The 12,380-nt window shown below is 37.4% G+C and overlaps 2 protein-coding genes and 1 long non-coding RNA gene across 5 annotated transcripts; all 3 read right to left on the bottom strand.

The window, feature by feature from the left end:
* Positions 1–28: 28 nt before the first annotated feature.
* On the bottom strand, positions 29–1,667 carry LOC149691981 (cytochrome P450 3A12-like). Its single transcript, XM_089867524.1, has 7 exons — positions 1,496–1,667; positions 1,351–1,439; positions 1,117–1,262; positions 701–1,041; positions 554–642; positions 347–484; positions 29–299 (listed from the first exon to the last, which is right to left on the bottom strand). Exons 1-7 carry the CDS (start codon positions 1,565–1,567, stop codon positions 29–31), a joined length of 1,146 nt encoding a protein of 381 aa, XP_089723650.1. The 5' UTR covers positions 1,568–1,667.
* Positions 1,668–1,725: 58 nt separating this feature from the next.
* Positions 1,726–2,202, bottom strand: LOC149691980 (uncharacterized). Its single transcript, XR_016382591.1, has 3 exons — positions 2,112–2,202; positions 1,967–2,054; positions 1,726–1,874 (listed from the first exon to the last, which is right to left on the bottom strand). It is a non-coding gene; the product is annotated as an uncharacterized LOC149691980 (long non-coding RNA).
* Positions 2,203–2,291: 89 nt separating this feature from the next.
* On the bottom strand, positions 2,292–11,499 carry LOC149691979 (neuroendocrine convertase 1-like). Of its 3 annotated transcripts, none has more exons than XM_089867641.1 (14): positions 11,080–11,499; positions 10,295–11,014; positions 6,419–6,523; positions 6,190–6,336; positions 6,007–6,115; positions 5,838–5,875; positions 5,679–5,755; positions 5,201–5,289; positions 4,300–4,685; positions 4,136–4,236; positions 3,855–4,073; positions 3,471–3,771; positions 3,263–3,403; positions 2,292–2,722 (listed from the first exon to the last, which is right to left on the bottom strand). In XM_089867641.1, exons 2-14 carry the CDS (start codon positions 10,532–10,534, stop codon positions 2,513–2,515), a joined length of 2,163 nt encoding a protein of 720 aa, XP_089723767.1. In that variant the 5' UTR covers positions 10,535–11,014; positions 11,080–11,499; the 3' UTR covers positions 2,292–2,512. The 3 variants fall into 3 exon arrangements, with proteins under 3 accessions (XP_089723767.1, XP_089723766.1, XP_089723765.1); XM_089867640.1 differs by having other exon boundaries at positions 10,295–11,004; XM_089867639.1 differs by having other exon boundaries at positions 10,295–11,499.
* Between the last annotated feature and the right edge of the window lie 881 nt (positions 11,500–12,380).

Genomic DNA, 12,380 nt, shown 5'->3' with positions numbered 1-12,380 from the left:
ATAAAGGGATACTTAAATCGTACATCTTTCAGACTGGTTTAAGTTTTGGACTTTTGGCTAAGCGCTTTTCAATTTTGAGTACTACCTTCTTGGGGTGTAAAACTGAACTATTACACCGCATTTCGGGTCTTGTTTTCGCGTGAGTGGAAGACCTAACAAAACGAAATTTTGAAAGAATGGTGGCCAAAGTCAGCTTCAATTCCAAAAGTGCGAACTGGGCCCCGATACAGTTTCTGGGTCCAGTTCCGAAGGGTAGATAAGTGAAGTCTTTAATTTTTGATATATTTTCTGGAAGAAACCTATAATTCACTTTATAAAAATGTCTTAAACCTTTCTTCTAATTTACCTATTAGGGTCAAATATGGTGGGATTAGGGTAGAATTGTTCATCCATATGAATTGAAGCGATAGGTATTATGATATCTGTACCTTTTTCAAGACATATATCGCCCAAATTGACCGTTTGTAAGGCGGTACGGTTCAAACTAGAACAATGGTTGTAATTAATTGTTTCAATAACTTTGAATCATCTACATAGTTCTATACTTAATTACAGAGGTATGGCGGGATATAGACGCAAGGTTTCGGATATACAAGCAGACATATACTCTAAATTTTCGATAGCTACCATCGAAATTTCCCCCTTTTCGAATTTATCAAAGTCAATTATTTGAAATAAATATATTGCGCCCAAAAGGTACCTTCTCGTTGATGGCTTCGTCTAATTCGTGCAGAAGCCGCTCCTGACACTCCGGGTTCTCAGCGAGTAACATGGAGACGCAAGACAAAGACGTGGATGACGTGTGAAACCCAGCCGACAAAAATGACAAAGCATGAGCCGCGAGTTCTTCTTCCATCAAAGGAGTCTCATTTGCGTTGTGCTTCAGTATCAATGTAATTAGATCCGTATTGTCAGGTAGATCCTCCTTAGTATTGTTAAGGTACTGATTCGCGTTACGGGAGACAATGGCTTCAACGTAACGAATGACGTGCGTTTCAACGATTTTCAGATTGAGAAATCGCTTCAATTTCGGGAATAACACTGAAGTCCCAAAATCAGAAGTGTTCCATATAAACCTTTTAGGCACGTACATGTTTTTAAACGGAAAACACTTACTGGCCAGCCATATTCTCGATGGCGTTAAGGTTTTGAAGAAGTCACGAACAATTTGAACCATCGAATTGTTTGGGTCTTTGTATGAATTAACTCGGCACGCAAACACTATCAGAGACATGATGTCCATGGTGTAGAAGTCGTATATTCTGAGGAATACACGACGTGAGCTCGTCAACGCTACACTCAAATTGCATCTTCGAATTCGCACTTAAACTAACTTGTAGAAATACTTACTCATGAATATCAACTTCGGCCTCCTTCTCAGCGAACGTCGTTAAATTCTCTATAAGTACCTTAGCGCAGTCCATCATTTGAGGTAAGATCTGATGAAGTTATACATCAGAGTCATTGTAAAGCCTCAAATGCTATATCGTAATACCTTCCTAATTTTGGCTTTAGTGAATATGGGGCTCATAGCTTGACGCGATTTCTTCCACCGTTTGTGTTCCATGAATACTATTAGATCATCAAAGGATTCTCCGGTTTTACGAACATTCTAAAATATAATAAAGCTATGTTTTAATCGATATAATTAAATCTTAAACATTTACCAAACGATTTGGGAATTTATTAAATTTCTTAATAAGAATCTCTTCAATTAGATAAGGATCGCTTATGGAAATCCCTCGCCAACTAAGAAACCTCAAACTATAAAGAAGCTTGATTAATTAATTTTAGGTAATTAACATTCTAGGTAAAACTCACTGGAATATTTTCCCGTATTTCTTATACAAATCATCGATAATTTCATGATATGGCTAATTAAAATTAAACAATACTATAGTAACTTTTGAAGTTGTTAATTATATAACAAGTTGTATAAATAAATATATTAATTAATTCATCTTACAAGAAATGGTACTTTAAACAGTATAATTAGGAAAGATATTGGTCCAACAGTAGGGTACAAGCCCGTTGTCGATTTCGAATATTTGTATCTGTAATATTGTGCTTGAAATATTAATAAAAATGGTTAAGTTTTACATTAAACTTACTTTAATATAAGTGCCACGAAAAGCAACAAGACAACCCATAGTAAAGCCATTTTCAACTCAACAAGTCTCGTTGCCTCAATGAAGATATGACACCTTCATAATTCGCGAAAGGAAACAATCTTAAGACAAACAAACAATGGCGTTATAAAAAAATAGCTTCTTGAGGAAAATTAAACGATGAAAATTGAACCCTCAATTTTATTCTCGCGCTTTCATCATAAATTATGGTTAAATTATATTATTTACAATTGATGAATTTACCTTTTTAAAAGAATTATTCACACCACAATTATAAATAAGAAAGACAAAGGAAAAATAAAAGGAAACGTAGGTTTTTGACTAGAATTGTTTCTTTTTTTTTAAGTTATAATTTTCTTGCGTATATAGACAATTTATACGACTTAGTAAAAATCAAAAATGTCCGGTTGAGAAAATACATTGTTAGGGTTGGTTTTAGGAAGTCGTCTAATAGTTTGACCAACTAAATCGTTCCAATCCAAATCATCCTGTACGCTTGTTTCTCGCAATTCATTAAGCCTAATTTTAATATCCTCCGATGCTTCGGGTTCGGATTCGGAATCAGAATCATCTGGGAAGTTATCTTCGTATTCCTATATGGATAAATTAAACGAATCCCTGTTTTAGTTAGTTACTTTCGTACTTTCTAAAAGCGTTCGTTAATTTAACATTCTAGGGGTTTCCATTTCAGGGAAGTAAATAAATAATACCCTAAAACGCGACCTTATCGCGTTGCCTGATGAATGTATGTGAAAAATTACTCGCTATTTAATGATTAGATGAACTCCAACGAAAAAAATTAGCTAAGGTTGGATCGATACTAAAAATAATTACTTATCCTTGAAATTGGAAATTCGTAGTTTACACTGGAGTAGGGTTCCCACAATACCAAAAACCCATTGAAGAACTGAGAACATGAGCTAGGTTTCTGTCCCCTATAGCATCATCTAAGCTTACGTTAACGTAAGATATGTTCTCAGTTTTCAGGTGGGTTTAGAAGCCAATGAAAATCATATAAATGGGAACGTTTTTGTATTGAAATTTGATGAAAAGGATATGCTTCAAAATTCCGGGGTTTCTAATAGGCGCCCTTTCATAAAACGAAAAGAGGGGTTTATTAGTAAAATTTTGACCTTATTCGGATCAATGGTTTTGATAGCTCCGGCTTCATCAGGATACTTTCTATTTCCGTTCTTCATGTGGTTAGGTATCTCTTTCGTTCCATGGATAGTCAATTTCGCGAACGTCAAAGCGCCGTGATAATCCTTGCCTTTCTGCACGTTATTTTTATGGAAAATATTAGAAACTAATGAAGTTCCGGCGTTCAAACGAGACATATACCTGGTCTCTAACAAGAAGCGACCATTCCCCAACGGGATTTTCACCCCATAAATGAACAGTCAAGAACGTCCAATTTTTAAAACCGAGAGTGGATTTGTCTAAATTTCTTCTAGACAGTAACATGGTAACCGATCCGGAAGGTGATGATAAAAATATATCCAAAGCTCCACGAAGAGAATATTCCAGGCTGACCGTCACCTCGACATGCTCCACATATTTGATTTCGTTTTCAGTCCCTTCGCAACCGGTACTCTCGAATTTAACACCGGCTGAGCTTTGGGACTCTATTGGTTGGGGTAGACTGCGATGGTAATACATCATCGTAAAGTTATTCTGCCTATACCTAATAATTATCAGAATAGAAATATATTCAAGTGAACTCACGGACTACTCGATTCAACTTGGCAAATTCCCTTGCTCGGAACACTGGTCCAATTGAGGGCCATTTTGACTAGAGAAAAGGCGTCCATCAAACCAAAACCAAAGCGACTATTGTACATCAATCCCGCTCCGTTTCGTTTCCAGCCTTTGTTGTTTTTTAAAGGTTCGTAATCGGAAGTCCAAGCAACTAAGTGTTGCATATCACGCCATGTTAAATTGGGGCTGAAATGTGTTGAAAACTATTTAACATATATTAATAAAGGGTGGGAATAGTTTCGACTTACTTGGCTTCAAGAACCAGGGCGACAACTCCGGCGGCGAGAGGGGCTGCAGCGGACGTTCCAGTGTGGTCTATTGTACATTCATCATGCAGATCCGTGGTGGACTTAAAGAATACGTGGCAATTATTGTTTTCTTTCTTTTTAGCGAATGTAAAGTTGAAACTTACAATTTTCTGGTCCCGATATGCCCCGCTGGAAAAAGTAGCGGCCATCGTGGAAGCGCATCTCTCTCCATACCAGGGGAACTGTCCTTGTTGGCTAGCGCTACCAATCGAGAGCGTATATATGGAACTAGTATATCCATCGCAATTACAGTTGTCATTACTACCCCCACCGTTCCCGGCGGCCCAAACGTAAATGACACCTTTACCCCCTCGGCCTTCGAAGATACCCTTCTCCAGAGCCTCGACGGCCAAACGCTTGGGACCGTCTACGGTCATGCCGTCGTCGCTCGGGCCCCAAGAGGCGCTAAAAACGTCGATATGGTCGATATGAAAGGCTAAGGAAACCGACTCCACCGCGTCACTAACGTCACCGTCCAACATCTTAATCCCTAAGACGGTTGAAAATAATGAGATATATTTTTTAATCGCCTTATCGGCAAAACTAGGAGTATAACCGAATAACAAAGGAAAGCCATTAGCAGATTATTCTATTTGTAGGTAGAGAATGTACAGAAAAAATGAACTGCTCAAGGGGATTTTCCCACACTATTTTTATGGCAATGATTTTATTTTTTATCCAATGTTACCAATTATAATCAAATTAAAGCGTTGCCATAGAAACTACGTTACTCCCAACATAACAAATTTCTCACTCTATAGAACAATAATGAATCTGAACGACAGTTCGGTCAGTGCGATACTTCTTAATCACCATTTCTTTTTAAGACAATACGAGACGTAATAAGCAGCCATGTCTCAAAAGAGTACATGGTATTATGGTAAGCCCTGTGAATTATGGGTCTATTTATGGCTCTTGTACGGGAAATCCGCTGGTCTTGTCAAAACCAGAGGATACACTATACTAAAAGCACTGGGCCAGACTGACCAGATGAGATTAACTTACCGCCAACGCGAGCGTTATAGGCGACTCCGACGCCACATTTCTCGTTGTTTGCCTTCATAGCTATTTCTCCAGCGCATCTCGTACCGTGGCTAAATAAAGTTCGGATTTAAGAAACAATATTGTACAAAAAAACATAACAGCGACGTTGTATGAGTACATAAATCTTCCACTATGTTTAGGCTAGATTTACGGGGAAACCAATAGGGGGTTCACTTTAGTCTTATAAACCAGAGTGAACAGTTCTTGAGCCATTTTTTACGGGATTCTATGTCACGTATCGATTTCGTTATAGTCCTCACCGAACCAAAACAAAACCTTATTTCATTTTGCAGATGATGAAAATTGATGGCATGTTTTCGTTAAGGGGTTAAGGAACGATAGATATATTTTCAACCATTTTTTTGATATCTCGCGATTCCGTGCTCAGAAAAGGAAATATCGAACAATTGGGACAAAAGGGTTGTATTGATCTTCTTACCTATTAGAGTCGAATTCATCGTATCGTGGGAAAGGGTCCGGATCGTTGTTATTTGTATCCCAACTGGCTTCAGGATCCTTAAAGATATTTATTTTAAAGCTCACTGACTATAGATTAGATTTTGAACTAGTCAAACGGAAATATTCCCAAAGGACTTACGTAATTGGATCCGATATCTGTGTGATTCCACTCCAAACCTAAAATAAAATGAAAATGGTGCTCAGTAAAGGATATCATGTTGTTGTTGAAGGGATAAAATTTAGACATGTCGAGAAAGCATTGATAAAGCTTTCTCAACATGTCGGATGCACCAACATAGCTTTCATACCGTCATCCATGATGGTAACTACCACTCCCTTTCCGGTGTATCCCATTTCCCAGACAGGTATCACTCTCATGTCCAGTTGAGGTAGGTTGCCCATGGTACGCGTATCGTGCTATATATCAAGATTGACCCGATAAACTTACAAATGGCACTTTTCAGAGATCGTAGTGTTTCTAATAAACGTACCAAGTACCATTGATGAGGCCAAAGGTCATCGTTAAATCGACCTTCTTGATTGTCCCTTATAAACTCGCCTCCGTTTCTTTTCGTTCGTTTATGAATGTAACCTCGTTTTTCTCGATTAAGTACAACTTGCTGTTCGGCCCACAGTACCTTTTTTCGCATTGTTTTACCATTAGATTGATGAGTGATTTATCGCGATTATGGTATTAACCGAAATTAAAAGCAAACTGACCCTTTCGTCGTCCGTTAATCTTCGGGTCAAGTGAGACGCGTCTCGTCTAGATCTCCTAGGGTGGTTCGCGCTTCTCATGAGGTAGGTGTTAGGAAAACCCATAAGCTTTACGGAAAACAGATCAAATTTTAATTTTAAAACTGCAATTAGGAGCAGATGGTGGGATTAAAGAAAAAATAATAATTCCAAGATTGAAACGAGCACAATCGGAAAATAAAATCGAAACGTTTCCTACACAAACTTTATTCTATTTTTTTTATAATCCCTTTATAATTAGATTATAAGATCCACTTAAAATATACGAAAGCGCTTTGGAATAAATAAAGATGAGATCAAACGATTCCTCCCACATATTTTCTCCGGCATCTTTACTTTTATATCGAAAAAAATCTTTAAAAACTTTAAAGATCAAATAACGGTCGATAGAAAACTAGACTAATTTCCCGGTAGAGAGTTAATTAAAATTTGAAAATTGAAATGTGATGCAATACTTCCCTCGTGTGTCGTTACATCATTCATTACCGGATAAAGCCTATTTATACATTTAAATTAGCATTTGGACAAAATTAAATATCTTTATCGGAAATATATCGATTTGTTTGGCGATTCTTTAATTAAAGCATTAAGGTCAGGCGCTCCTTACTGTCATTCAAAGTAATTTATTATAGAGAAGAATTAGTTCTGACATGAATATGTTATATTATTCTGTGAATATTTAACCGCATGATGTATGCTTTGCGTGTAGCTAAAATTCTATGCATGGAAACATTTTAGCTGTCCCTAATGAAGCATCGCTTTATTGAATTTGCTAGTTCAAGATAAAGAAGGTTCCACTCTATTATTTTTTAATTTTTTACTGTAAAATATTCTTGGGAGACACGAATAAATTCATAGTAAAAATAACATAGGCATCCGAATCACGCAGATGGTCGTTATTTAGTTTTAATATAAAACAAAGAAGGATGACGTTATCGAGCCGAGGGTGCGATAGAAACGTGGGCTGAACGGGGAATAAAACTCTCTTACGACAATGAAATGGTTTATCTGTTAGCGACTCTCGCAGCCAACGAAAAAGGCATATATCTCACGTAAAAGCTAAAGTATTTACGCAAACACTTATAAATATATCCGGTTACTTTGCATAAGCGATTCGTTACTAGTGATGGCAAAAATTGGAAGATTTAAAAACGGAGGTACAAAGTAATAAAGAAGTCGACGACTTTTTGTTTACATAATGCAGTGACAGGTTTATTAGATTACATTGTATCTATTTCTCGAAGTAAGAAGCTATAGGTTCACTCTGCATGGTCAATGTCTCTCTAGTTTGAATTTTATTTCAAAGTAGGCCTATTTCACCTTTAAAGATGCAGCTAGCCCATCTTTACTATAAATAATGCGTATGGCAGGTTCAAGGGTCATATGAACAGGATAAGTTTGCATCGTTAAATGGGCAATTATGTTTTACTTCAAGTTTGGTAATAGACTTAGATAGTTTTCACTAAAAGGGCTAAAGAAACTTTCTCCACTTATTCTCAGTTTTAAATTGTGTGCAGTGTTGTCAGACCCTTTGCGTGATCCAAATTACTCCAGTAATGATTCAAACTGAACTTCTAAAAGTCTTTCTCTCTCAGTCTCTCTTGGCTCAATAATGCTCAGAGCACCGCAAAACAAAAACAAAAAAAAAACAATGAAAATAGTTTGCCATTCGTCATGGAATGACATTATAATAAAGACATTGTATCAGTTTAGTTACTTCGGTACACAAACTAAACCTAGAAGTGAACATACTCATGAAGTTAGTAAGTAACGACACATGAAACATTGTATAGCATCCACTTTCATAGGGCTTAATGCATTAAATTTCGTTCAAAATAAAAAATTCAACATCCCATAATCCCGTGAAAAGATTTTGATCTCTTTAGACATCCCCATTGAATTCTTATTTTAGTTTTAAGATCAGCTAGTGTTATAGATTTCAAAGTTAAAGCCAAGAAAAGCTTTCCTTAACACCCCGCGACTTAAACTATGGAAAGAAAAATAAAGATTTTTGTAGGCCTAGCATTGTTTACGCCGCAGATGTGTCAGTTCCCATCGCTACACTTTTATCCAAATCGAGAGAACGGAGGAGAGATTCCGCTATAGTTTTATCCGAGGTTTTATCTTTAAAGCCTGCTCGCCCACCTGGCTAGCTTTACACGGAGTGTAACACGGTTACAACCTCTGATTATTTATTACCAGGGTCATCAATTAAGCCTGGCCTTTGCGTATATACTGTTTTAATTAATCCCATAGACACCGTTAAGCTCCTTAAACCTTAAGCTGACCAGATTCTAGTATCCGTACTAAACATAATTTATTATGTTACGCTAAAGACTTTCGACCTATTTGAAAATTTCAAACTAAACTACGAGCTACTATAATTTTAAAATCCCATAGATGAAACTCGTAATTAGTTTACGGTGTTTTAATTGCAGCCTTAGAATCAAAATTGTTTTAGTTAAGAAAGTGTTGGTGGAACAGTTACTAGTTCTAAGGTTTGTTTAGAGACTTTGTATTTAAGTCAGACACGCACGTTTTAAAGGAGGAAAATTTTAATATTTAGAGGTTTTCGTCTTGCTGCGCAGACGCTGGCCAACTTAGTTCATTATGTATGTGTTAGCATGAGTTATACGCGATGGTAGTTTGTTAATAATTAACCCAGGTTAATTAACTTAATTTCAATTAAAGGATGAAACAAAAGTTAACTACGATTTCTCCTTAGATTATGGAAGGGTTCGTTAAATTTTACGTAATTTTAGATAGAGTACAACAGCGGGAGAATTATAGATATCATCTCTAATTTACCAATATCGTTATGATATTTATATAAATGAGAAAACTGACTTCGAAGCGGAGCTTCCACGAGGGGCTAATCACTACCAAATTCCCTATAGACTCGTAATCATTTTAACATATCAACTGTGGGACTTTCAATAGTGTATATTACACCGATACAGAGTGACTTTCCCCTTGGACAACCACGATATAATAACTTCAATTGAGTATTATATATTGGAAAAGGTCTTTAATTTGGTCCCAATTCCCAGTGGACTGATTGTAGGATGAGGAAAACTTAAATATGCAACATTCAAACGTGACTCGGTCGGAATAGAGGATCCCTAAAATATACGCACGAACGACCCTCAGAATATGCGAAGGTTTAAGCTTTAGCCCTAATTAGGGAAATTGGTTTTCTATAGATTTTCGCCTTTTGCAACTACAGGCACTGACTTTAAAAGGGACTAGAAATCCAATCAATGCCTTTGAAATTTAACTACTTTTAAGGGTGCAACTGATTACTATACCGTTAGCGAAGATGCGGGCCTTCCAGAATTTTTCGCGCCTTGTCAATCCCATAATTTTTTTTAAAGGGATGGTGTTGTTTGTATTTATGTTTTTGCTTAAGTAAATTTATATTTCATAATTTTTTAATTACGAGGCATAAGTGTCAAGCCCAATAATTATCTAAATTACCTTTAAAATTTACGCCTCTATTTAAGACGAGTGCACTCACTTTATTCTAGGAATTATTACTATGCTATACGTAACTAAACAGGTGTATCTTTACGATATTAAACATAAAACATTTGACTATACATAAAATTTTATGGGTATTAACTTAAGAAACTTTCTAAACATTGTAAGAGGGTACTAAAACCGACGATATTATACGGTGACTAAAGTTTCATTTCATAAAACATTCAATACAACGCAAAAACAACTTTGGAACATTAATTAAAACTTAATTTTTAATTTGGAAAAGACAAAATTAACCCATAAAAGCTAAGGAAATCTTTACGGCACCAACATTTAGTGAAAGGGCATTGAGAAACAGACCTCTCCGAGGTTTTCGTATCCCAATTCTAAGGCCAAGTCATCGGCTGTTCTTCTGGAGCCCGTCAACCTCACGACCCAGTCATTGGTAAAGTGTCCGGGTCGATGGTCCAGTCTCGTGGGTAATTGCATTGGCACCGAGTTTCTCCGGACACCAAAAGCGTTACTGGCCGCAGCCAGGACACAGATGGTCCATATGATCCTCAGGGCCCATCGGGATGGTGATGTTTCGAACTTATCCATCTTTGAATCGATTATGGTCACGAAGTTGGACACTCCGTTACGCGGTGTAGTTCGATGAAAAGAAGGTCAGTTCTCCAGTTCATCGCTGTATTATATGGATGGACAGGGATACGGTATCGCGAGGATTCAACGTTTGCCGACCCCCTTAATCCCGCCTTCGTTCCTTACACGTTTGGTTTCCCCCTTTTCGTGGATAAACTTTTCGGAAGCAAAGTTGGGAGCGATATCCCTCCGATCGCGATTCTAGAGTTCGAGCAGAAAACGATGACGTAGCGGCATTTCTCTTCAACCGCCGCCCGCCCGCCTTCCGAACTTTAAGGAGCAACAGGTGACGAGCCATGGCAGAAGCACCTGTCGAGGGTTGCTCGGGCGACTCCTTCCAGTTCATTGGTTGGGAAGAGAGTTTGACGTCACAGTCCGATGTGGGCGCCGTTTTCGATATCTGTATTCTCCTAACGCGATATTTCTCCCTAAAATAAACTTGCCGTTTCTCTTCTTATTCAGCCGTCACAGCGGCACACTTTATTCTATTCAATGATACGTACTACGTCTCTCCCCGAGAAGTCCAAGAGGATTAATGACGAAAACGGCTGCAGTTGAAACTAACAACTGCTTAGCTTGACTCAGGCTTGGGTTTGATGTTCGAGATAAGAGGGTAAGGGGGTAGCGCCATTATTGTTCGGGCTATAATAATTACATTGGATATCGAACGCCACTGATTACAATAAAAATATAGCAAAGCGGGGGAGTTTCTCTTTTTTTCGAAGCAAAAGCAAAACAAGATGTAATTCCGAAGCTTTATTCGATGCGAGTGTTGCGAGCAAATTAAACTACCAGACAGTTTGTTGTGAAGCACGTGAAAGAAGAGAGAAATAGAATTAGGGCAGACACGTGTCTCCCTTTCTTTTATCAAACAAGTGTCATAACAAATGAGTTTTTGTTCTAAAACATATAGGCATTCTTTGTATTTCAGAGGCGTACAATTAATTTTATTTTTATTTTTCAAAATAAAATCTGGCCATTCTATATACGCGAGAAATTTAATTTATCTCAATAATTGGGCTCAGTTCTACGAAAAGGCCAAAGTTTGAGACCCCGTATATACGTAATTAAATGTTGCAGACCTCATGTTCTTTGTGACACATTCCACTCAGTTTGATCCCAAGAACTAACCCATTAATTTACGGCAGACTTATCCGAAACACCTTGTATTCGATCATACATAGTTGGCTGACTAGGAGGATTCATACCATTTACACAAGGAGGCCAGATTCCGTGGTGGAGTCAAAAGCCAGGCCTCCTTGTGTAAATGGTAAGAATCCTACTAGTTAAAAAACTATGTATTTAAAACTAGAAAAAAAATTTGCTAGTATTCATTTTTACGCCTCATTGGACCTTGATAATTTAAATAAAAAGTAGGCTTAAGATTTGTTTACAACCTTCATATCACGTTTTCTTTTGGTTTTGGAATTCCTTACCGTTATTCAAACACGATTTACAAAGGCAGTAGGGGTACAGACAATAGACTATCACCACTATAGTAGAGTCCTACCTTACACCTTAAAATTTTTCAACGCAGACCTGACCGGTTCTCTACGAGAAAAACCTTCCTATATTAAGGTTGAATTCTAATACACGTTTCGGATATTATTCATGAGAGCGTATCAAGAAACCGGTTCACAAGGATTCATTCCCCCTCCACTCTCCCCGCTATTCTGGTCTTTTTTAAAAAAACTGTATAACTTTAGAGTCGCACCCCTCTGGCTCTCTTATCCCTACAAAAATCACTAACTGGGTCAACTACCTGAGGCGAAACACTTCTTTTTTTTTGGTATTCGTTAAGTTT

The sequence above is a fragment of the Phalangium opilio genome, unplaced genomic scaffold (genome assembly GCF_054372755.1).
Source record: "Phalangium opilio isolate 3A_F unplaced genomic scaffold, DU_Popi_V2 ptg000024l_1, whole genome shotgun sequence".
Classification (NCBI taxonomy): Eukaryota; Metazoa; Arthropoda; class Arachnida; order Opiliones; family Phalangiidae; genus Phalangium; species Phalangium opilio.
This window is presented reverse-complemented; position numbering and strand designations above follow the sequence as displayed.

Coding starts and splice junctions, on each gene's coding strand:
- LOC149691981 (XM_089867524.1), bottom strand. CDS start 1,567: ATGGAACACAAACGGTGGAAGAAATCGCGTCAAGCTATGAGCCCCATA. Junction 1,042..1,116: donor ATCGAGAATATGGCTGGCCA/GTAAGTGTTTTC, acceptor TTGGGACTTCAG/TGTTATTCCCGAAATTGAAG. Junction 485..553: donor CTATATCCCGCCATACCTCT/GTAATTAAGTAT, acceptor CCATTGTTCTAG/TTTGAACCGTACCGCCTTAC.
- LOC149691979 (XM_089867639.1), bottom strand. CDS start 10,534: ATGGATAAGTTCGAAACATCACCATCCCGATGGGCCCTGAGGATCATA. Junction 5,756..5,837: donor CAGATATCGGATCCAATTAC/GTAAGTCCTTTG, acceptor AATATCTTTAAG/GATCCTGAAGCCAGTTGGGA. Junction 5,290..5,678: donor GATGAATTCGACTCTAATAG/GTAAGAAGATCA, acceptor AACTTTATTTAG/CCACGGTACGAGATGCGCTG.